This window comes from Carettochelys insculpta, chromosome 6 (assembly GCF_033958435.1).
Source record: "Carettochelys insculpta isolate YL-2023 chromosome 6, ASM3395843v1, whole genome shotgun sequence".
Lineage (NCBI taxonomy): Eukaryota > Metazoa > Chordata > Testudines > Carettochelyidae > Carettochelys > Carettochelys insculpta.
In genome coordinates, this window is record NC_134142.1 from 12,758,471 (window position 1) to 12,784,807 (window position 26,337).

The 26,337-nt window shown below is 40.6% G+C and overlaps 1 protein-coding gene across 1 annotated transcript in view; it reads left to right on the forward strand.

The window, feature by feature from the left end:
* The window catches only part of KIAA0586 (KIAA0586 ortholog), a 103,624-nt gene that overhangs the window by 68,484 nt on the left and 8,803 nt on the right, over positions 1 to 26,337 (forward strand). Inside the window, exons 31-32 of the mRNA XM_074996289.1 lie at positions 1,069 to 1,156; positions 20,163 to 20,228. Of these exons, the coding sequence (XP_074852390.1) occupies positions 1,069 to 1,156; positions 20,163 to 20,228 (154 nt within the window). The remainder of the gene's footprint in view (positions 1 to 1,068; positions 1,157 to 20,162; positions 20,229 to 26,337) is intronic.

The window sequence follows — 26,337 nt, forward strand, 5'->3', positions numbered from 1 at the left end:
GCATTTGTAGTGTGGATGTTCACTAGTTTTGTCAACAGAAGTCCTCTTCTGTTGACAGAACTTTGTAGCATAGACCCATCTTTTATGTCCTCATGTCTGTTTGCAGTCTGCTTCCCCCTGTGCTCTGCATTTCTTATGGACAGTCCATATATCTAACAGGATGGGTCTGTGCCCTGGTCCCTTCCCCAAAGAGTTTACAATAAAAGAAGACAAGCAACATATGAAGGGCTTGGTAGGGGTGATTTAACTTTGTATATACATTACTGTTTTTAAGAGTGAGCTATCCTGATCTGCCTGTCCTTCCAGTTAGCCAGTAACTAATTTGTTGTAAGCGTTATGACAGAGATGCAACTTGGAAGTTGCCTTAAAGACTTGTTCACTTGTACATGATTTCCAACTTAGTGGAAGCAGCTGAATGTTTTTTTTTAATTTTTCCAAGACACTTCAATTCCTGTAAACAGGAGAAAGAGGAAATTCTTGGATGCAGAGTAATAACAAGGCAAGACAAGGGGGAGATGGAGTAGCTCAGTGGCTAGACCATTGGCCTTGTAAACTATGGATCCTGAGTTTAAACTTTAGGGAGGAAGGATAGCTCAGTGTTTTGAGCATTTAGCCTACTAAACCCAGGGTTGTGAGCTCAATCCTTGAGGGGCCATTTAGGGATCTTAGGCAAACGAAAAAATCTGTCAGGGAGGGTGTTGGGTCCTTCTGTGAGTGCAGTGGGCTGGACTCCATGACCTTTGAAGGTCCCATCCAGTTCTATGAGATAGGTATATCTCTACATTAAAAGTTGTTCCTGTCACATCCTTTAATTAAAAATTGAGGACCCCTTTGTCTTCAGCTGTAGATGGCTCCTGGTCATTGTATCAGAGAACAGCTTGCCATGCTGTCAAAGAAAATAAAAGGCTACAAAAGAAAATTTAGGGTTGAACTCTTCTAAAATTGAAACAGAGCAAGAACTTATGAATTCCCTTAGCAATTCTTAGTGCTAGGTAAATGTCTTAAAACTGCATTTGTTCTGACGTTATGTTTAATAAAAATAACAATTCTAAACTGGTTGATACACAGAAGCAGAGCCCAAAGGTTGTGCAAGTCAAACCAGTACGATCCCGAGTCATTCGTGTGAGAAATAAATCTGAAGTAGCACAGCAGCAAGGTAAATCTATATCTTTAAGCATTTATTCTAATATTAAAATGCAGTCACAGAAACCTACCACTCTGTTTTGCTCATTGTACATTTTTACCATAAATTTCTGTATTTGATAACTATTTTTATCACAACTGTGTGCAGAGTCCCAGTGTCTATATGTAAGTCTGTGCATAGACAGTACTGCTCCAATTTGGAGGAGCAAAGTATTGTTGAAATCACTTACTTACTTTTATTGATAAACAATCAGAGCTCTGGGGATCAAATATTTATTTCTTTGTTTAAAATTTATTAGCCAATAGGTTTACAGTATGCAAATAGTTTTAATTTACTGAACTGTACTAGTTTCAGTCTGCACCAAAATGTTCATATTATAGCAACAGAGCATATGCTGTTTCTCAAGAGAGGATGATGCAAAGTTAAGGTCGGGGGCGATGAAAAGAGCAATACCAATTATGCTTGTTCTGAGAGAGGGTTCAAGCTAGCCGATAATATAGAATGATTCTTTCCCAATAAACAGTGTTATAACATCTCTGGATAAATGTGCTTTATAAGAGATCATTTTGATTCGGATTGCTAGAAGTATTATGTTGCACGTATTTTGGACATAAGATATTTTGGTGTTGAGAACTCTTGCGAATCTTGAATTTTGCAAATGGCATTTTAGTCCCTTATGGAGACAGGGAACTTGACGGGGATTGCCTGCACTGCCATGGCAGCGGCCGCTGAGTGCTCCCTGCCCTCTCCCTTGACAAGGGGATTGTCCGCACACCACGGCAGCAGCTGGAGTTGAGGGCTCTCTTCTTCCCACGTCAACAGGCAGAGAAGGGAGCCCTCAGCTGCTGCCTCTGCCACAGCTGCAGCATTTAGGCAGCCCCCATGTTAACAGGGAGGGAAGGGAGCCCTCGGCTCCAGCCACCACTACCGTGGCAGGTCAGGCAACCCCCATGCTCACGAATAATTGAATTCACGAATGTTAAAGTGGTGAATGTTGAGACTCTACTGTACTCCATTTCAAGCTGATATTTAGCTACCTTGGCAGCTTATTGCTAAATTTTTACTGAGACAAATAATAAATGTGTTTTTATTATTGGATTAGACATAAAAATAAGTCAAAACCAAAAATGAAGTGTAAACACTTGTGCTTGCAGTCTTTAAGGGTTCACAGTTAAATTTGGCATTAATGTTGTTTTCTTTTTTAGATTCTTTTCTATAGCAATGTTGATTAAGACATTTAGCAGTCATCATCATCATCATCATCAGAACAGTAAATGAAAATAATCTTATGTGTAATATGTCCAAAGTTAACATTGCTGTAGGTGCCTACTTTGAAACTGCATCTCTAAATCATCCTGGTTGAAGAGCTATGTGCCTACAATTAACCTCATCAAACACACAGAACTTAGTAGCTAAATCCATAACAGTGCACTAATAGTTATGGTCTAAAATATTACAGTTTATGTAGGATAGGAAAGCTCATTAAAGTTGAGTGTAATTTTCAGAAATGTGCGGTGTATATGAACATTCTGTCATAAGTGCACAGTTAGCAAAGTATGCATTGGGGGTTTGAGCACACAGACTATTTTAAAGTAGCTGAAATAGGAACTTTTTAGTCCTTTCCATTTAAAAATGCAGTAAAGCTAAAGGACTAAAAGCCGTTTTGAATCTAGGGAAGCAGGGTATAAATAGCATATATTTTCCCAAATAATCACAGAAAGTCTTGAGGATTTTGCTCACCCTTTAAAAAAAAAAAAAATCACATTTTGACCAGGATCTTATGGAAGTCTCAGGGTGAAACTTTCAGAAGGTGAATTTTTCAATACGTTATGGATTAGCGCATATAAATGCATGACTGGAGTTGTGTAAAATCCTTTTTTCTCCAAGCCCCTAATTGCAAACACAGTCCTTGGTTCCCTGTACTCTCAAATCAGACAACAGGCCCATTGATTCTCTTGCTGTATTAGTAGGAGTCTCTTCAAGTAAGCCCTTAGGTGAGAGAGCAGAAAGAAGGGATGTGTCTGTTAACACACACACACACTCTCGCCCTCACTCGCTCGTATTTTATTTTGCATTTTGGCTTCTGCTCCAAATATTAACATAGTAACCCCCTTCACCCTTGTTTTCCCGCAGGAAGTTGAATGAAGCCTGGAAACAAGAAATACTATGTTAAGTCCTAATTTTTCACTTTTAAATTTCAAAATAAAATATTTTGCTTTTTGAAATCTGTTTTTTTTTTTTTTTTTAAACCATAGGGCTGTGTCTAGACTAGCAAGTTCTTTTGAAAGATTTTTTGAAAGAAGGGGGCTCTTTTGAAAGATCCAGCAGTGTGTACACACACAAAGCATTCTTGTGAAAGTAAATCAAAAGAGTGCAGCAAATCTCTCTTTCTTTCATGTTTCAGGAAGAGCGCCCCCTTTTGCAAGAAAATGCAAGTAGACGCTCTGCTAGACCCTTTTTTTCAAAAGAGCAGTCCTCATGGGACCTGATTTTTCAATCCCTGGACCATTCTTTCAAAATAACAGGGGCTGTGTGGACGTTCTTTCAAAAGAGCAGATCACTCTTTTTATCTGCTTTTTGGTATGTGGATGCACTCTTTGAAAGAAGCTCTTTTGGAAGAGATCTTCCAGAAGGGCTTCTTTCGAAAGATCTGTGTAGTCTAAAGGTAGCCTACCTGGACAGAACAAAGGACATGTCCCCACATCAATTATATGTGTATGCCTATGTGCGTATTTGACCACAAGATGGCAGAAGTCAGTTTTCTTTAAGAAGAATAAAAAGTTAATTATGCCGTGACCTTATTTAAATATTATTCTGCATATGTATATTTAGTAATCCAATAAAAGTCAAAAGTGATTACAGACTTAAAATATTTGTCCGCTTAAAGCGGGAGCTGTGTCTAGATCAGCTTTATGGTACTGAACCATCGAATTCAGTGGAGAAATTAAGTATGAAGAATCCAAATTGGCACAAATCTTTGGAAAGGGGAAATGGAGAGTTGGGAAGCTATAAACATATATGGCTTAAAATAAATGCAGCATTTTAAAACTAAGCACAGCTGTTACTTTATAGGCGAACACATCCTGCTTATTAAATGTGAATGTTAAGTGAATGCCTTTGCCAGAATTAGGAGGAACAATGATTTATTTTTATTTTTATTTACTTATTTATTTGCATAAACATGTAGAAACATGCAGTTGCAGAGTTATTTTTGTATACCTCTTAGGAAGAGTCAGTGAGTTTTTAGCAAAACTCAGGAAAAACATAACCCTGACGTGGCTGAGGTTGTCTAGGGAGAAGAAAGAAAATAGTTGGGACTTAAATTTGCTTATGAAAAAAATTCTATTTTATTTAATAGACGAGAGATTTTATTCTTCTTTGAAATTTTGTAATGTATTTCTGACAGAGTCTTCTTTTGTTGTTCAAGAATCTTTTGCAGGCCACATGAAACATGTTCTCTTTAGCTAAAGAAACTGTGTAAAAGTTGACAAATGTCTTCTAAGGAAAGTTGAATTTCAGTTAGGGCTATTACAAAGCTACAAAGTGAGGTCTGAAAGAACAATGCCTCCTGGACGTTACAGCTGAAAATAAAACTAGAATATATCATTAATTTGAGATATGTATGTTCTCTGGACATCCTGGAGTCAGTGGTTGAAAAAATATAAACGCTTCGTAAAGATCTCTGGTAATCTTTCAGTCATTATCTACAGATGTTTCCATAAATTTAATATGTTGGTTGATAAGCCACAACAATTACTTCTAGAATACAAACATTTTTCAGACTCTCTTTAACAGAACTTGGAATTCTTCAATTGAATTAAATCCAGGAGCAGGTGCCGTTCTTGGTTGTAAATCTTTTAGTCTTCATCGCTTATAGCCAAAGGACAAGTGCTAGATGCATCAACATTTTAAATATTGTCCATAGCAGAAGTTCTCAAAATGTAGCCCACAAAGCACTTAGTGGTGGTGGGTGGAGGACTTTTCATATAGTTGTAAATCCCCCTCCTCCCTATTGTCATCTAAGAACTTATATTCATAGATATAAATACGAGGAAAAATAATGTTGAGAAAGTTTATAGTTTCTGTGATTGACACATCAATGTTCTGCAGTTGTAACTGAGAATAGATCACCTATGCAGTGGTGAATGGGAGGACAGGGAGTCCTCATGGTAGTCCATTGCTTTGAGGGCCCCTATTCCACAATGAGTATGAGATCTTTCTTTTGTCAAGCTTGAATTTCAGAGTATTTCACATTTATTTCCATACTGTCTATAATGAATATAACATAGTTTTGATACTTTACTATCCTCTCTTTACTAGCCATGAAATTAATTGCCCAGAAATTAATGAATGATTGTGGTATGTGGCAAATCCCTACCATAAATTAATAGCAAGGAAGATTAAGCTAAAAACTAGAATTATTTCCCCCTATGCCCCCCGCCTTCGATTTGGAGCTGCTTTGGTCAATTTATGCACCTCTATTTCTCTGAATGGTTAGATTTTCTTTTAGTATCCTGAACCTTCCTTTTTGGGCTAGATTTCACTGAAAGATTTTCCGTAAAGGTATCCATACTTGACCTGAAAAAGACTGGTCAGTGAAGTGGAATGGGGCTGTTCTTTCATGCTGTTAGAAGACTAAACATTCTTCTTTCTTCCTGGGAACATGGGCTGTCGGAATAGTTCAGTATCTCACGTCACATTCTGTTTCTTGTTCTTTGGTGACTGTTTGCTGAGACACAACTCTAGAAGTGGAAGTTATGAAGTTGCGTAGCTATAATTAAGGCAGTTAGTATCCAGATTTATTTCCAATAGAACTTTTTTCTTGTTATCCCTACTCCACTCTGTTCTATTTAAGTTCTTATACTGTGCCCATCACAGTGATATTAAGATACTTATCAGCAATATTCAGCTCATATTTCTCCAACTTGTGAAGTCCGTCACAAATCACATAGTATGGTAGAGATTTTAAATGTACATAGGTCAGGAAATGCAAAGCTGATTCCCAAAGCAAATATGATACAGCTCTGCCCCTTTACCCATCGGTACTCATTTGTTTAACACTAGGTGGTGGTGAAGCATTAAAGTTCCCGTGTAGTTGAATTACAGTTGGTTTGGGAACAATAACTTTGAATTTCCTGACTTTGTACATTTAAAATGTCAGTCATAGCATGGGATTATCATTGCTTTATTCCATTCACTTGCTTGGCTTACTTTTCAGGCATGAGAGAAACTTGTACTCCCTCTCGGATTATTTTGAATGGGGAATAACTGATCTGTATTCTGCTGTTAGGAATTGGGAAGGAAGGGAAGAGCAGCAATGACTGCAGTCCCTGTTCCTATTCCCAGCGGGACCCCCGCTTGGAAAAGATCCTCCCACCCGCTGTTATCACCTACCCTGCTCCCACAGGAGATGAAGCAACAGGCACTGCCAGTGATGACAAGGAGCATGTCAGGTCATTTGGGTTCCTCTCCTAGTAGTCCTACTACTTACTTCCATGTGGACAAATCATCCTTGTGTGACCCCCGGTGTGATAATTGTGGTGTTTTAGAAAATCTGAGTATTTGAAAAATAATTTCCAAGTCATCCAATGTTACATTTTTTTTAAAGACCCACTTATTCAAATGCCAAGGAAGCATCAGAAAAACATGAGCAGTAGAACATGCATCTGTGTGTTCGCTTACCCCCACATTCTAATAGGTCCAAGTCAGCCAGAGAATTAGCCAAACTTTCCAGAAATTCTCTGTGCTGGGAAAACAAGCATAAAGAACTGTCAGCTCAGGGTGATTTACTTTTTGCTAAAAATAGATGCTTTAAAACAGTTTTGGTGTTCCCAGGACTAGTGAGTGCCCACTTCTTACGTTAACTCATGCGTTAGCACAACATTCAGTGTTTACCCTGCTTCAAGACAAGCTGGAAGTGTCTTTAAAGGGGTGGGATACAGAGCTTTTGTAACATTGCAATATTTTGCATCATGAATTACAACACAATGGTATTGAAAAGACCTTTTGTTAAAATATTGCGATGACTTATGGATCGTACCTGGCATTCTGCAAACCTTTGTTAGGGGAGGTGGGACAAATAGATCACTGATGCCGGTAGTAACCTCCACTACCCTTCCCCAGACTTCCTGGAAGGTATTTTCAAACATTATGGGATTGTGCATGTATCTCTTTTGTTTTTACCCCCTTATGTCAGGTTTTCCATGTACAGTAACTTCAGGTCAGCACATTTCCAGGCCCCTTTGGTCGATGTCTTATTTACCATGTTTCATAAGGATTAGAGAGGTCTCACAACAGCCCGTTTTATTTCATGTACTTGGAGACTTCTCTGCCTCAGTCTGATTTTCTGGTATTTTTTCTTAAGCTCTGTGTATCCAAAAAAGACACTCCCATACGAACAGATTAATAGGATGGCTAAAGTATGCACAGCTGCAATATGAAAACACTTATTTTGGACAGGCTTCTGCTTTTGTTATAGCTTATGTCCGTAAATGTGCATGGATCACAGAACTTGTAAGCAGGATTCTAATTAAGTGAATACTTTTCTACTTCTCGCTGCACTTATGTGCTTTGATATATCTAGTTGGACGGTTCTTGATAAGAACAAAGCATTATTAATGCTCCTTCTGGCACTCCTTGTCCTACCATGCGCTGTGCACATGAGGCAACAGAGCAAGCAAATCCCCATCCTTGGTAACCATCCTGAACTGTTTGGAGTTAGTTCCAAATATACAGAAAAGGTTGACATCCATACTCATAAGAGAATTTTCATTTATTTTGGGGGGAACTGTTTATAAGGGACTTAGTTTCTACTTTGTTAAGTGATAACTATTATCTTCTCCTTCCCCTGTCTCCTCTTCACCATGAGAGGAGTTGTGGTCCAGATAGCAATTTATTCTCCTTCTTTTTGGACCTCCTCTCCTACTTATTTGCGAGTTTAGTACCTCAAATAGTGCTCTGCCTGCAGAACTTTTGAGCTCTTTGTACTCTGAATAAATGTTGGGTGATCCATAAGACACTTGTGCAGTACAAGTGTGACTTGATCCTGCAGCCCCTTCTCCCCATAGTGAATGCAAGATAAATTCTTTGTTCTTCAGGATACTGATATCTCTCCTTTCCATTCCATCCAAAATGTGTCTGCCAAAATCATATTTATAACAGTGTATGAGGGATTCTTAAATAGTCAAGGATCTGACTGAACCAGCTTTGTGGTGGTGTTGTGACTTGTATGCACTTTTGGGAACTTACCGTAATTGCTTTTGCCTTCATTGTAAAGTGAAGGGAAAAACACAAGAAAAAGCCCTAAGTGGGCACTGATCCCACTGGCACTGATCCTGAGTAATTCTGAATAAAAGCAGATGGTAGCAATCTGGAGCGGTTGACCTGCTTTCCTCTCTCATGCATACAGCACTTACATAAATGGGGGGGACAAAACATTAATGGGCGTGGGCAAACCACTTAAAGGACAGACTCCCTGGGTGCTTATTGCTTTCATCAGCCTGAGAGATGTTCTCTGCAGAGAAAAGTAACTGAAAAGAACTTTCTCACAGTATACTTTCTGCTCTGTGTTTATGACTTTGTAAGAGAGATTTGACAACATCAAATATAATAAAGCAGTCCTTAACTTGTGTGGGTCTATGTTATGCAAAAGGTCAGGCTAGGGGATCATAATGGTCCCTTTTGGGGCTTAATTCTCATTTATACTGAGGCTTCTTTACACCATTCTGGCCTTTACCTCAATTTTACAAACACCCTTATAGCGTCAGGGCATTAGACTCAAAACGGCTGGATTCTCATTTGCCCATGTCTCTCTTCCTTTGAGTTATCAAACAACAGAATGAAAAGTAAATTGAGACGTTTGATTGGTACACCCAGTTAGGTACAAGAAGGTGCATATTAATAGGGTCTTGGCACATGCTGCGGATGAGTTGTGTGGCACACAGTTGTCCAAATAAGACGTGCATTGCTGTTCTACAGCGCGAATGTCCTCACTTGACTTATTGCTATGAGAGTACTTTAAATTATTTTAAAACCAAGTTTTAGGGATGATTATTATTTAATAGCAAACATTTATATTGGAATAGTAACCAGAGACTCCAGTGTGTATATTGTGTGCATGTATTGTGCGTGCATACAGGCCCATGGGTAGCCCTCGAGCGCTTGCAAACCTTCAGCTGTGAAGAGACGGTTCATGGTAGTGTTATAAGAGAAAACGGTCAGAGAGAAACTGTATTTTTGCCATTTTGCTTGTGTTAATTGTTCTGGGTTATTGGGGAAAGCACAGTTTCTGCTTTATACCTCAGCGTCTAGAGAAACTCCAGTACCTGGCAGTAAAATGAACTACTGCTTTCCTCTGCAGTGTCTCTGCTGTCCCGTGGCTCCCAAATCAAACTGAGAACTTTAAAGGAGCCAAGCTGGCTGTGAGATATGTTGGGGGAGCGGGTCGGAGAGAAGTGAGGTGACCAGGTGTGTGGGGAGAAGTAGGATAACCTGGATGGTAAGGCAGCTGCAGGCTTCTGGCTGTCTTTGCAGGTAAAACTTACAATATATGTTTTTACATTGGGGGAATTATGAATTATAAAGAACGCCATCTAAACCCATTAAACATAATTGGCTTTGTAAATAAACTTCCTTGTGACATCCCTGCACTGGTAGGGGTTGGTACACAGCTATGATACATTTGGCTAGTTTAATTTTTCAAATCAGGATATGTATTTGAATGATTGGGTTCACAGACATATTTGAACATAACTGTGCTCAGGGTACTCTATTATAAAATGGTTAAGGATATTCTTGCTGTGCCATACACTGCAGTTGGTGCTTTATCTATGGTGGGTTTTTTTTTTGGCCTCACTTCCCTGAGATTAGCCAGCATTCCCATTTCATGCTGTGTGTAGAGCTTAGGTTTTTGAGGCAGATTTGACATTTGAATGTCGACTGCAGCAGACCATTGCAACACATTGTTAGAAAGACTAGCCAGTACACAAAAACACTGACAGGTCTTCCCGTCTTCCATTTGTCACATTTCTGAAACACTCTTTACTCCTGGTAAACTTTCATGTAAGGTAACAATATAAATTGAACATTATCTGGGATATCTTTCAAGTCAAGGTAACTGTAATTCAGACGGCAGCTCTGTTGGCTGGCAATTCATGGTGTTGTCAATAAAATGGTCTGCCAGTTCTGTCATCTCTCTAAAAATATTACAAGAAGTGATAGCTAAAGACCAAAGCAAGCAAGTGGCTCATTTCCTGATGTACAAATAGGATTAAATTTTGTAGCAGTGTCTGATCACTTATGTGAGTGTAAAAACTGGTTATGCATTTTTTCTCTTCAGTAAAAAGAATTTTGAAAGAATGATAAAAGAACAACTATCTCAAGTGCACAATGGGTTGAACTGTCTTTTGTTATACTGGTTAACAAGTAAAAAATGTTCTTTTAAGTGTCCACTACTATGTTTTGTTACTTATGAATTCTGGCATTGAGAAGAAAATAATTAATTTGTATGGAAAAGCTAATAGATTTAGAGCCTTTGTATCTCTATTGTCATTTAGGGCATTTTCTGTTTTTGTTTTTTAATCTTTAATTATGGTGTGTTGCTCTAAAGCAGCAGCAAATCTGCATAGTTCTGAACAGGCCAGATAGCTACTGAGATGTTACAAAATAGCTTTCCTGCTCTGTAAAATGCGGTGTTTTCATACTTCAGCTAGGGAGAGGCTTTGGTTCACCTGTGTGCATGGCATGGCTTTGACATCCTATCAGTTTTTATTCTTTGACGTCAGGCAAATCTTGTGGACTAAGTACAAAATAGTAACAGAGAGGAAGCCGTGCTAGTCTATACACTATCAAAACAAAAAGCAGTCAAGTAGCACTTTAAAGACTAGCAAAATAGTTTATTGGGTAAGCTTTCGTGGGACAGACCCACTTCTTCAGACCATAGCCAGACTATGTCTGTTCTGTTCTGGTCTGTCTCCTTTTCGAAAGGACCCTGCCTACTTCGAAGTCCCCTTTTTCTTATGAGCAGATGGGAATAAGGGGACTTCGAACCAGGCAGGGTCCTTTCGAAAAGGAGCCCCATCGGGACGAGCCGTGCAGCGGTGAGCTGCGTCAATTTCAAAGCGCCACGGCCGCCTGCATGCTAATGAAGTGCTGAATATGTATTTCAGCACTTCATTAGTAAACTTTGAAATGGCCATTTGCGTGGCCATTTCGAAGTTTTTGGCTAGTGTAGACATAGCCTGTAAGGGCTGCATATGTCATGCAGTTCCTGTTTCTAACTCAGGGTGGCCACGGCCTGTTATGTTTAAATAAAAATCTTGGTTCAGGTTGAACGTCTCTAGTCCTGCACCCTCAGGACATGACTGATGCTGAGCGAGAGAATTTGCTGGACCATGGAAGGTCAGTGTTGTCTAGCAGCATTACCAACACTTCCTCTCCTTACTAGACTCTTAGAAGACATTTAGTGGTAAATTACAGCTAAATGGCGTTACAGAGTACTGCGTGCCAAGACTGGTGATCCCATAAAGTTTGGTTACAGCCACGGGAAACTTGGCCACACCCAAGATAAGTGGTCATCTTCTGGCTAACTAAAATCCTGCGGAATTACAGATGTTGCTGGATGACAGAAAAAAAGGGAGGAAGGGATCTTTCAAAGATGGGGCTTACTTTGAAGAGTGGCGTTACAGAGTACTGCGTGCCAAGACTGCTTTTCTTCTTTTGAAAGAAGAGTATGCAAATCAGGTGCCAAATATGTAAAGCGGCACCTCATTTGCATTTTCCATTTCCCTCATTTGCATACCTCTTTCAAACAACAAATGCAAGTGTAGATGCAGCCCTAGGGATCAAGTACATACAAGGAGCTTCCTGTGAAATGGGGGCCTTTAACACCAGAGGGTCTGTGCCACCTTCTTCACCAACTGTGCCTGAAGGTGCTGTCCTTGCCAGAGGTGATTTCCACACCAAGAGCGTCTAGAGACACTTCTTTGGAGCCAGTGCCTTGCAGCCCATGGATCTGCGAGTGCAATATTGCATGGGTTTTGAGGAATTCTCAGTTCCTTTTTCTTGCTCACTTAAGCATAATGATGGGAGACAGAAAAGATCTGAGATGCTCGTCTCTTAAGATGGGTGGCTTAGTAGAAATGATGCTCTGAAGGGACCTGTATCAAAGTTGTTGAGCTTACACACACGTGTTCTGACTGGCGCATCTGCAGGCTCATCCCAGGAGCTGAGAGTGAAATAATAGTGGTTCTACAAGCCAGATTTTGCTCTCTGCTACACCTGTGGCAGCTCCACTTCTTCATGTGGGTTTGTAGAATTTGGCCCTTCTTTTGGAAATTAGTTAACTAATGTGCTGATAAGCTGTGTGAGCCAGAATGGAACCAGCTCATTATTCCTTTGTGGTGTTGGCGCTGTAGTACTAGTAGGAGTACAAAGTTACTTTTGTTACTCAAATGAATGGATAGAAGTGTGATGTGCAGAGGGTGAAAATCATATTCAGAAGGTGCCATTTTTAGTTACTTATTTGCAAAGTAGAACCACAATTGCAAACTAACAAACAGTTAAAAATGGGAATGAATCAGCAAGATCATTCACTATTATTGCATCCTTCATTAACTCAATAGACCGTGAAGCTTCTGTGTTGGGATTCTGTTTTCCTTTGTTAAATTTCTTGTGAAAAATGCACTGAGCCTCAACCCACCCAGCTATGGCATTCTGAGACTATAAATTCAGCTTTTAAAACTGGCCAATTTTTTGGAACAGTCTGTGTGGAATGGAAGCACACTCACACAGCACAGTCGACTTCTCATCTCTCACAATCCCTAAGGTAGACTAAGCAGCAACATTGATTTGTTCCTAAGGCTACGTCTACACTATCCTGGAAGATTGACCCACTCAGGGTCAATCTTTGGGGGGTTTGATTTTGCACATCTGGTAGGGACACATGAAATCCACCTCTCAGGTCATAGTCAACCCCTGTGCTCCTCACAGTAAGGGATGGCCCAGTTAGGCAAGCATAGATACATCAATTTTTTAGCTACTCAGCTGCTGTAGCTAGAATTGCATATCTGTGGTCAACTTATTTTGCGTAGTGTAGATATAGCATAAGTGCATATTATTTTGGATTCAAAGTATAGTTGCTGTGCAGAGCCTTCAGGGTCGAGACTTTAAAATATGCAGTAGGGCAAACTTGTGGGGCACTTTTTAATCTGAGTCTAGTTTTTGTAGGAGGCCCTTACTGGTCTGACTTATTGTGCATTCTCAATAAGTCATTTGTAATCAGAATTCCATTGCATATGTCACTTTTATATTTCCTGTAATAAATGTGCACTACCAATTAAGATTTTGGACTATAATCTTTTTGTAAGCTTGTTGCTAAAAATGAAGTTTTGTGTGTTATGACCTATAAAATAGCTAGTTTTATTTTTATTTTAGAAGTATAAATTATTCCAAAACTAACTTTTGATAATAGATATGACTGTTACATACCATAAGCAGTCTGGGTTCTCTTTAGATAAAGTCATGATAATCTGCACAAAATTAGGAAGTATTTTGATATGAGAGTATGCAGTTACCAAGCATGTGATGAGTAATTTTTGTCCCTGTTTTAAACAAAGTATTTAAGATTGTCCCACTAATATATTTCAGGCCCAGTTCTTGTGGCTCTGCCATGGTTTTCTGAAATTTGCAAAACAGTCTGGTCTTAACATTCTTCAGGAAACATTAAAATAATATATTTCTTCATTGTCACATAACTTTTTCTGGTTTAAGTAGGTGTTGGAAAGCAGAAGTTGTATAAATGAATTTTACGGAAGACTTTGGAGGAAGAGGGGCCTCTACACTAGACTGAAATTAATGAATATATGAATTAGAAATCAAAACTTTATGTTTAGTCTGAGGAGAAACAATTCCTTAAGCCATAACCACATGACTGTTTCTCGTTTGTATCAACTCTGGTTGATGGTTATTGTCTTCTGTTAATTCTCTGGGGCAGTGGCCTGACTTTGTTGAATGAGCCAATTGTTTTCCTTTGTGTTGCCCGGCAAGTAAGTCCCCATCTGGTTTGTATCAGACTGTTTTCACAGCCAACAACTGCTGCCTTTTCTATATCCTGACACTTAAGGGCCTCATGCTATCAAAGCATTGCTGTGATAGCCTGTCTGGCTGGGCCTATACAGCTGTGTCTTGCAGCTTGAAACTATTACCCAAGTAATGGTAACTTAGAACTTGAACTGGCTCTTATTCCCATTGGTGTCGTGTGTACGGTGAGCAGAATACATTTTTGCTGAATTCTGCATTCAACAAAAATGCTTTAAAGTTTTTCTTTAGTTTTTGCCCTGGTCTAGTTTTTGCTTTGTAAAGCTTCCTGTACCTGAGAGATCACCGAGTGTTCTTTCCAAAAACTAATGTGCATGAAATTAGTAATGTTTAGTGGTAGCATAGCTGTCCTCTTCTAACTTTGTTTAAATTAATTTGCTGTGATATACCTTACATTAAAGACTGATTAGTGGAAGTGAAACAAGCAAATGCTTCTTAACTAGAATTTTTCTTATTAGATTTAGAGTAGATTTCCTGATGAGATGGGGCTTTTTTTTTTTTTTCCATTCGATAACCACAGGCCATGTGAATGTCTTCAACTGTAGGTAGTGCTGAATCTACCTCACTTTTATTTTAAAAAAAATTGTCATCTAAAACAGCAGAATAGTATAGAATATTGAATTCTGCAGTAGCATATTCACCTTGTTTGTTTAAAAAAAGAGGAAAGGATCAGACCCCTTGTACTGCGATTTGTGCAATAAAACTATTAGTATTACAGAAACCCTGAGAGGCTCCAAGCGCTATGAGGGCCTTACTGTGCTAAGTGCTGCACAAACACGCTGTAAGCGGCTGTCCCCACCCCAAAGAGTTTACAGTCTAAATGAGCAAGGCAGAGGGTAAGAAAAAGGGAATAGTATTATCTTTTGTCTTATAGATTCAGAACAGAGGAATGCAGAGATTAGTTAACTTGTCCGTGGCCACGCAGTGAATCTTGGTCAGAGTCAGAAACTCACATCTTCTGAATCCCAGTTCATTGCCTTAAATAAATTCATTTTCTCGTATTCACACACATGCATGAATGCCCACGGTTTGAAAACTTCTGGAATCAGTTCTTTCCCCTATATTTACGTATGTATGGGAGAGAATTTATATGGTGAAAGGATTGTGTCATCTCTTTGTCTGGAAAATCCTCAACTCCTTTCCTTTGAGACACCTGTTCAGATTTTGTAAACTCAGTGTGAAATAGTTCAGTTTGTGTATTGTTTACAAGTTTAAGGAATAAACTTCTTGATACCAGTATTGTAATACTTTTATTGGAACATTATCCACCAACAACTTTGAAGCATTAGTGCATTTCTGTGTAAGTGGTTCTGAAGAGAGAACATTTAGCATCTGCCAACTGAAAAATTATCCAGTAAAAGAAAATATTTTAAAATTTATTTTGCCATTTTAATTAAGGTAACGCCGTGCATTAAAAACCCCAAACTTCAGAAAAATGGTGAAATCCTGGCCCCATTTAAGTCTGTGAAAGTTTTGCCATTGACTTCAGTGAGACAATGGTTTCACCCATTGACTTCAAATACTATTAAGAGGTTGGCTCGTTCTCAACTACACTTTCTTCCTGAATCTTGCCCTCTTAAATTCAAGGGGAAATGTTGAGTCCTAATAAAGGTAGGGATTGATAGCGCTGTATGGCATGCAGTGCTTTTTTTTGTGTGGTACTTAATGGTACTGAGTACCAGCACCTCAGCAGTCCCAGCTGCGGGATTGGCTTCAGAGGGTGGCAGTTCCCAGGAAGCCAGCTGAGTAGCGGCTCCTCTTCTTTGTTTAAAAGGCACTGATGACGCATGACACATTTTGTAAGCAGAAGAGTGCATGCTTCCCATGGGGTTCTACAAATATATGCTCAGTCTTGATGTACAACACACTGAACCTGTTTTGTAAGCACTGTTAGTCATGTTGAATTGTGTGGTGGCTTAGTAATATGGACAGCAGCCACCAAACTACAGGTAATTTTCCCTCTGCAAGCCCGGCTAGATTGAAGAAAAGTTCTTAAAGGGCAAAGGACAACACATTAACCCACTGCAATATGTTCCTTGTATTGAGAGAATTCCTTTATTTCTTCAGACACTTCATTGGTACCAGTTTTTGTTAAATGAGAATGGCAAGTGTCTGAATGCATTTGAAACACACTTTTGGTTTGTCAGTTCACTTTTAATTATTCTCCTGATAGTCTCAGAAATTAGAAACAAAAACCAAAAAATAAGCGACCGCTGAAGCTTAAACTATGTTTGTGGGAGTCTACCTGCTACTTCACTATTAAACTGCCAGTGCTCTATTTCTCTGGCATTGTGGCAGGATGTAAAGACACCTCTAGAGAGTATTATTGCGGTTGGTACCTAATGGCAGTAAGCCCCTCTGGTCACAGTACTATGCTGTGTTGTAGTGCAGGGGTGAGCAAACTTTTTACGTTAGGCCTCACTTTTCATCCGTGAACTTAGTAGAGTCCCACAACCTGTCTAATGTAATCCAAACTGATGGAAATTTTGGTTCTGTTCATATAAAAATAAACTTTTGACATGTATAAGAGAAAATGTCTGTAGAATGTAAAAACTTGATCAATCAGTATATAAATGTGAATGCATTTATATTGATGTATCTGACAAAGCAGGTCTTTGCCCACAAAAACTTGTGCTCCATGATATCTCAGTCTACCATAGGATTTCTTGTTGTTTTTACACTTACATAAAAACTGTAACATTTCAACATTTTTAATGAGATAGATGAGCCTGGGACTCAGCATCTGATCTTGCTGTGCTGCCCGCCCCCTTACAAAATTTAACGCCCTCCTGAGGGGGCCCGCCCCTCCACTTTGCTCATCCTTGTTGTAGCATGTGTGCATGTTTGCATAAACGGGTGTGCTGACCAATTTTTAAAATACTGATATTTAGTAGTAATTACCACTACCAATAAACTGGATACGTGAATACTTGCTACTTTTGTTTCTAAATTCTGACATTAAATGTGTGCGTAAGACCCCAAAACATGTCAGAAATAACCATTGGAATTAAGCATAATATATATTTTTATAACGTGATTAAATACCAGTTTCCTCTTAACCAAACGGTCAAACTTTGCAGAAAATGAGAAAAAGATCCAGGCACAGGAAATATGTATTAAAAATTATTTTTCCTGAATTAAAAAAAAATTACTTATTCCTCAAAATTCATTAAAGCAAATTTTTTCCATTTCTTGACTAACACCTTTCTGATTCTTAATACGCTGCCACAGGCTCTTTATCAGAGTTGTCTGTGGTGGATCCAGACTGTCACTATCCAGTTGGCTACACTTCTTCTGGTTGACAGCTGCATCCTGTGGTAGAATCAGGCAGCCTAAGTAGTACGTTCAGCTGCTATTCTTCATATATCCTAAGTAACTAATATTAATAATAGTTCTTTATAGATATTCAAGGCCAGTTTTTTTCCCCTTAACAAGTGTGATCCAAGTCCCCCTTTCTTCCTCTTTCTTCCGCTTTCTGTTTATTGTACCTTGAGGAGATAGTACCTAGTGTGTGAAGCTTCATTGGGACATTCCTTTGTGGTCCCCCACTTATTTTTGCCTCCTAGGAAAATAGCAGGAAGGAAAAAACACTCAAAAGGAAGAAATGCCCTGTTTGTGAGACCTCATTCATTTCCAACCACTTCTTCAGAGCGTAAATTACGTTTCCTTTTGTGTGTGAGGAAGGTTCAAGGTGAACTGCACTGATTTGATTATTTGATAAGTTCTTTATAAATCATGGACAATTCTGTCAGCCCCTTGGGTGAGGCCAAGCAGATGGGTTACTAGGGAATGAGTACAATTCCCTCTTCATCCACTACGGAGCAAGATTTAAAGGACCCAGGTTTAAAGAACTAATAGAGATGTTGTTCACAGAAATGAAATACTTGTGTAATGCTTTCTCATTTCTAGATGGAATAGTGTTTGTATTTGGAGATGCTTTCAGTTGTCCCTCTCCACAGAACTTGTATCCCATATTATTTTTGATTTTGAAGAATGTTACTTTTTCTTTGTTGTTCTTTTCAGCATTTTTTGTCTTTGGTGGGAACATCAGCTGTTTGGGGAAAACCATTGAACCTTGAACTCAAACTTGTTTGAATGAAGGAAGAACTCATTTTCAAATATTTTGTCTTTGAAATTGTTTGCTTATAAGCTGTTGCCTCTGTCTCTGACTTGGGATCTGAAACTTTTTTTCTCTTTTACAAATATTTGTTTGACTTTAAACCATAGTTTACACCAAAATATGAAAGAAAATGTAAAGGAAAACAGAGTATGTTACACCAAGTGAGGACTGAAATTTACAAGTTTAGGTCAAAATAAGTTGTAACTCATGCTTACAAAGTGTTTCTTTGTAGTCCCTCTAGTCTGCTTATGTAGGCTTATTAGTTGCCTTTCAACTGAGAGGTCTGGGTTCTTTGCTCGACCAACAGAAGCTCATGCTTTTAGATACAGAGGTCACATGTTCAAATCCTGCAGAAGACAATTTGTTTGTGAAAAACAACTGAGTGTTTTAACTATAAATTCCTCTTTTTCAGTTATAACTCAGCTCAGGCTCACTAGAACCTTGGCCCTAGTTTGCTGACGGGCTTCTGGATTTATAATAAAAGCAGCCATGTTTTGCACAAGTATTTCAGTTATGAAAATAGAAGTGTGAGCATTTGCAGAGCAACTTGCCTAGTTGTGATGTTTTTATTATTTGTGTTACAGTGTGAACTAGAGGTCCCTGTAACGATTAGAGCCCATTTCAAACGTTCACATACAGTGAAAAGGTAGTCCCTGCCCCTAACAGCATAAGCCTGTGGAAGTTGTGGCCTCCCCTCTGGCCATGTGAAATAATCAGGATGGGAGACTAGTAAGCATTTAGTCCCCTTAAATTCTCCACTTTACCACAGATGTCTGATAAATCTATATGTTTTGAAGGTGAATTCCAAAGCTTTTGCCATAATCTCGGTCCCAGTCCTGTGGTCACTTTTCATTCTCATCTAAATCAGCAGGAGCTTCCTCCTGAATAAAGACTGCAAGATTAGGCCCCATATATCTTGCTTCCTTCACACACCCCTCTGCAGCCAGGTGTATTTTCCTTACATGTGATATTTGTTAAAAATATTCTTCTTGGACATTGGAGAATAACACCTTTTTGCATGACGGAATTATTTGAGAAACTGTTGAAAACCACTCTTAGTTTATTTTATTGTCATTTATTGGTCATAGGGGATTATAATGTTGTATGCTATTTCCTATGCTGTATAAGTGTAACATCATGAGACCATACAATTAATTCTTCGCTTTTGTACCTAGTCCAATTATAAGTCAAGGTTTGGGGAACCTCTGTCCCATGGGTGGGCTGGAGGTGGTTTGTCAGGGTTAGACTCTGGTGGGCCACCAGGTGGTTCGTTTGCCTGAGTGTCCACAGACATGGCCACTCACAGCTTTTGGTGGCCACGGATCACCATTCCTGACTGCTGGGAGCTGTGGAAAGCAGTGTTTCTGCCTGTGCCACATCCTGCAGCTCCTGTTGGCCAGGAGCAGAAAACTCTGACCATTGCAAACTGTGAGTGGCTGTGCTTACAGTAAACACTCAGGTCAACAAGATCTTCAAGTTCCCCCACTCCTGCAATTGGTGGTTCAGTTCCAGAAGCATTGAATTATGTAGCTGGTATACGGAAGTGTACAGATAGACATTCAGTTAAATTGAAAATGTTGCTACTTATTAGCAATTTAAGTAACTAACTACTGTAGGGTATGTTCCCTGTTCAATTTTTCATGTAAACCTCATTTCTCAAGATCAGACTGTTTCTCATTTTATATTTTAGTCCAGCAAATCTGGGATAAGTTTGATTTTCATGGAACAGAATCCTTCTTGTGTTTCCATACTTGGTAACTCTTTACTTCTCAGATATTAAAATGAGTGTTTTCTACAACACAGATTCCCAAGGAGACATGGATCGAACGCACATTGAGCCCAGTGTATACCTCACATCTTTACTTAAAGGTAAGACCTCCAGGTGAAGTGTTCTGCTACCTATAGCTATTAAGTCACAGCCTTTGAGTTCATTTGGCTTTCATTTTCTTAAGTCACTATCCTAAAAGAACCTTACAACGTACATGCTCTTTCCCTTTTTGTAAATGTAATCCAGATGTACAGCTTCTTTGTACATACAAAAAAAAGAGGGGGGGCAGGGGGCCATAAGAGAGGGGAAACACCAAAGCTAAAGGTTTTAAGTCACTTCCCTATAGAAGTTTTGTAAAATGTTGAATTAAAGGCCTGCAGGTGTTATTTCCAGAGCACTGGGGATAGCATTTGATAATGCCATGTGAGGCTCCTTATTTGTTGAGACAAGACAGTGTTTAAAGTCAGTACTAAACAAAGAGAAGCAGCTGGGATCTGGCATATGAAGAAACAAGTAATTTGTCAGTCATTGCTATTAAGGGAACAAGAGGTACTGTATTGGAGTTATTTTTATAGATTCCTGTAAGTTTACTCTAGGACTTAACTGTTTTACTTGTGCATTAAATTATACATTTGTTAAAAAGAAAAAAAAAATCCAAGATCGGGTGGATGAGTGCTTGGCTTGAAGGTTTTGCTTGTTGTAAACTTTCAGCAAACATGAAGGGAGTGAATGAAATTGTTTCTGTATGGTAGTCATTTGTACCCCTGTCCTTCAAACTTTTCCATGGATGGAACCCTACATATTCCAAAATTCCACAGACGTCCACCTTTAGGGAGCCAGTTGGAGGACTGAGGCCAGGTTCAGTTTCTCATGTAAGAGACTCAATTTTTTTTTTTAATTGAAAATACCAGTCTTACTAACTGTCCCTGGAAGAACAGTGCTGGACTAAAAGGCTACAGCATATATTTTTATTTGACTTAAAAATCAGGTCGTTTTTTTTTTTTCCTTTGCCAAATAGAAAAAAATGATTTAAGCATTTTTCTTTGTTCCTAATGTCGACATATGGTGTTAGTAACCAAACCTCTCTTCAAGCTGTTTGATTCCTGCTTGAATTGGCACAGGTTCCTGAATCACAGTATGCTGTATGCAAAAGTGTGTATGTCCAAATACATCCCACAAAGAATATTTTTTTACATCAGGTCATGGATTGAAACAAGTAATTTACACATTTTGTTGAGTTAGAAAATAAAAAGAGGATCCTGCATCAACTCCACCTGACACAACAATTAGGACTTCTACTTAGCGTGCTTATGAAGATGGGCACAGGCTGAAATTGTGGACAACAAGAATCACTTGCCACATAATCTCAACAATGCAGAACACAATGCCATCCGTCTCAGAAACAGCTCTAACATTATAATCAAAGAGGCTGACACAGAAGGTACTACAGTTGTCATGAATAAGTCAGATTATGAACTGGAGACTGCTAGACAACTTTCCAACACTGCATTCTACAGGGCACTATTCTCTGATCCCTCTGAGGAGTCTCAAAAGAAACAACAGTACCTACTCAAAAAACTGCTTGAAGAAACACAGGAATAAATCTTCAGATATACCCCCCAGAGTGCCAACCAGGTATATTGTATTTGCTACCAAAGATCCCTAAAGCTGGAAATTCTGGACATCTCATCACCTCAAGCACTGGCATGCTTACAGCAGGATTATCTGGCTGTGTAAACTCTCCACAGGCCCTGCACTCCCAGCTATCTGCAAGACCATGGCCAATTTCCTGCAGAAACTACAATCTATTAGTGATCTTTCAGAAGACATCATCATGGCCTCTATGGATATAGAAGCTTTCTACACCACATTCCACGAAAAGATGGATTATAAGATGTGTCCCTGTATATACAGTGATATCCTAGCACAGCTGATCACTGAGCTTTGTCACTTTGTTCTCACCCACAACCATTTCATATTTGGGAACAATTTATACTATCAAGTCAGCAACACTGCTATGGGTACAAGTATGGTCCCTGTAGAGGCCCGTGCTACGACAGCACCTCTTGTTGGGTGGCACGGCTACCACAGCTTGCCCACAGTCCTAAAGGACCCTGGGCTCTGGCTCCTTTAAGGAACCGGCTGGTGGTCGGCCCCAGCTGGGGAGGCTGCCTCTGGCCCGGGTGGGGCAGCACCGAAGGCTCATCCTTCTCTCAAGGCAAGGCAGCAGGCAACCCACAAGTAGTTCAGATGGCCCCAGCCCTTGTGGCAGGGCGGGGCAACAGGTAAGGCTGTAGTGTTTGGGGAAAAGCCCAGCCCTCAGTTCAGGGGGGGGCAGCAGTTACAGTGTTTGGGGAAAAGCCCAGCCCTCAGTTCAGGGCGGGGCAGCAGTCACACACAGCTTGGGAGAAAGCCCAGCCCTCAGTTCAGGGCGGGGCAGCAGTTACACGGAGTTTGGCTCTCCCCTATGCGGGGTTGGCTTTAGCCCAGCGAGGATTGACCCCACCAGGGAGGGGGTATGGGGTGGCAGGCCCTCCCACTCCACTGCGACCCAGCGCAGGGCCCTGTGGATCGCTTACACCTGCCCATGGCGGTGGAGATCCAGGCTGCAACACACCGCTGTGGGTTCCGGTGAAGCGTTCCCCTGGTCACTTCCTACCTCCACCTCCATCTGGGTAGGGTCCCAGTCAGCCTGGTTGGCGGGTCCCAGCGGGTAGGTCCCCTTCAAGTCGTCTGCCTTCGGGGGCTCTGGCCAGTCTGACATCTCTACATCATTGGGGTAGTCTGGCGGCGGCAGCATGGTGGGTCCAAGGCAGCCGGGGGCTTCTGCATGGCAGGGGTCCGGTGGAACTCCGGGGTCAGCTGCTTCCGGGGCCACTGGGTGGCTAGGCCCAGGCCGTCTGTTTGGGCCTGGCGGGCCCTCCGGGGAGGGGGCTCTCCACCAGCGTGAGGGCCCTGGTAGATCCAGGAAGTCTGGGTAGGTCCCCTGGGGCATCCGTATCAGTAGCTGCCCAGGCCGGTCTGGGCAGCTGGGGGGAAGCTCTCACTGACAGGCCGTGTGGCGGCGGGCTCTCTGCCCCTGGTGCCCAGGAGCCCGAGCAGGAGCTGCCTCCCAGCACAGCAGCCCAACGGTTAATGGGCCCCAAGCTCTGCCCCGGCCCTTCTGGCTTTAGGCCCTGCCCTCTGAGGGGTGGGGCACCAGTGTTCCGGCTGAGGGCCCACCCACCAGTGCCTCTGAACAGCCTCCTCCACCTCTGAGTCTGCGGAAGGCCACAGCGGCTCGCTACAGTCCCCCAGTGTGCCAACATTTTTATGGCTGACTTAAAGCAGTGCTTCCTCAACCCCATGTGCCCCTCCTCTACTTTCACTACACGGATGATGACATTGTCATCTGGACCCACAGGAAGGAGGTCCTTGATGAATTCCCCCAGGATTGCAATAATTGCCACCCCCGTCATCAGTCTCAGCCTGGACCACCACCACACAAGAGATCCACTTCCTGGACGCTACGGTGAAAATAAATGGTGGTCATATAAAGACCTCCCTATACTGAAAACCTGCCTGCTGCTCAGCTTACCTATATGCCACCCATCCTTTGTCTACAGCCAAACCCTAAGGTACAACCGCATTTTCACCAATCCCTCAGACAGAGACAAACATCTACAAGATCTTTATCAGCATTCTTAAGACTGCAGTACCCACTTGGGGGAGTGAAGAAGCAGGTGGACAGAGCCAAGCAGGTACCCAGTAACGGATGGGCAGACCCAACAGAGAAATCAACAGAAGGCCACTGGGCTATTGCCTACAGACCCAGCTAAACCTCTCTTACACATCATCAAGGTTTTACAAACTATCCTAGATGAGAATCGCGCAATGTCACAGACCTTGGGTGGCAGGCCAGTGCTCACTTGCAGATAACTCCCCAACTTGAAACACATACCACCAACCCTCCCGCCCCCTGCAACAGAAACACCAACCCAGGAAACAATCCCTGCATCAAAATCTCTTCCCAACTTTGTTTATGCATCTGCCCTAATTACACCATCATAGGACCTAAGCCCATCAGCCTTACCATCAAAGGCTCATTCACGTGCACATCTCTTAATGTGATACAAGTCATCATGTACCAGCAATGCCCCTCTTCCACATATATTGGGTAAATTGAACTCTCTCTACACAACAGAATAAATGGAAGCAAATCAGACATCAACTAGTGGGGGAGCATCAGACACACAGTTGGACTAGAAGGTTGCTATCCTCAAAGAAGAAAACTTCAAAAACAGATTGCAGTGAATATGATCTGGAATTCATATTCAAAACTGACACCATCAGAATGGGTCTGAATAGGAACTGGGCATGGCTCTCTCATTAAAATAAGTTATGTTACACTTTGGGTATTCTTACCTACTTATTCACATCCACCCTGATCGAATTGGCTCTGATGTAACACTCCTGTCTCTGTATCCCTACTATGTTTGTGTTTTTCTTTCACTTCATGCATCTGGTGAGGTAAGTTGCAACAAATGAAATCTTATGCCATAATGAAATTGTTAGTCTTTAAGGTGCCCTGGATACCTTGTTGCTTATGTTATACTGTAGTATCTATAATGGCTTCAGTAATTTTGTTGGACTGGTCATGTGGTTTGGATATCTGATCAGTGCCTCCCAAAACAGATTGTTTTCTGAGTTGGAAGGACTGAGGAGCGTTGAGGGCTAGCGGAAGCGATATAAGGGCAGGCACATATGGAAAAAGTGCAGCATCGGTGTCGACACTTGGGAGAACCTTGCCCAAGACTGTCCCCAGTGGAGAATGGTAATCCGTGAGGGGGTGGCGCAATTTAAAAGGTCACGCTGCAGTGCAGACGAAGAGAGGTGGAGAAGAAAAGAGCACGAAAAACTGCCTCACATCCCTCCCAACAGCTACCAGCACCTGCCCTTTCTGTGATAAGATCTGCTGCTCCAGCCATCAACGGACTCACAGATAGGAGGGTGACATGAAAATGCCCTCCTCGTTATCGAGTGACCACCAAGAAATATACCATACATCACTACTAGTAACATTTTTGTGAATGAAGGATGTTTAAGAAGAGAGCCTCTATATTAATCATATACGTTACCTTCTGGTAAAATAAACAAAATGCCACATCATTAAAATAAGAGCTTGCCAGATGTTTTATGTAGGCACAAATATGGTAGCTAGATCCAGTCAAAAGGCAGCTAAAGCTGTTAGCAAGTGTATATGGTGTTTGTGTTTTTGTAGCTATATGAGCATATAGGTGTACGTATGCACACACATGAGATGTTTATGCGATATACTCTCCATGTACCTCAGAGGTCAGATTTAGAAAGAGTTAACAATAATAAAAGCCAGCTGAGAGTAACTTCATGGTTGTGCCATTGTAACACATGGCTGTTACAATACAAACAGCCTTGGAAACTTGTAGTCATGAAGCAAGATTTGAAACTTTCCTGAAACAGGATATCCAGAAACCTTCATGTTTAAAAAATTGAAAGTCTAGATAACACTTTTCTGCACATACCTAATGTATGCAATAGAAAACATTTGAAAATTATGTCTTGAAAATAAATCTTTGTTCTTTACACATGGCACATTTTAACTGGCTGTTTAAAAAAAAATGGAAGATAATGAAATAACTGAAAATATTTCTGTTGATCAAGTGGAATGTATTATTCCATTGGTTTCTGTTTGTACTTTTCACGTTTTATATCAAACATAAAACTGGACTCTGTTAAGTCTGCAAAACATATTACAGCATATGTTAAAGAGAATTTAGGCTGGTATGGTGTTTCAGCACCCCAGCTTCAAACACTTGGCAAGTTAGATGAAGTTACTGCAGACCCCTGGGATCAGGGAATATTTTTTTTTTAAAAACAGACTTTAAAACAGCTGTTGAAACAATGATGTCATGGAATAGTGGCATGACTGTGGAAATTATTAACAAAGTCAAGCTTTGAAAGCATCAAACTACATGTAATGTAGGTAAAGTCTAGAAAGGCTTGGGTTAGTGTTTATTGATGATTTACAAAGTTCCCTTAGGCACCACACTTTCACATGTTAACTCCGTATTAGCTTAGTTTCTGAGCAACTGAACAGTCACTTTTTTCAGGTTGCATTTTTTTGTAACCACTTTCTTTTTTTTAAGCAGCCTCTCCATAAATACCCAGAAAGCCCATGTGAGCCCTTTCTGA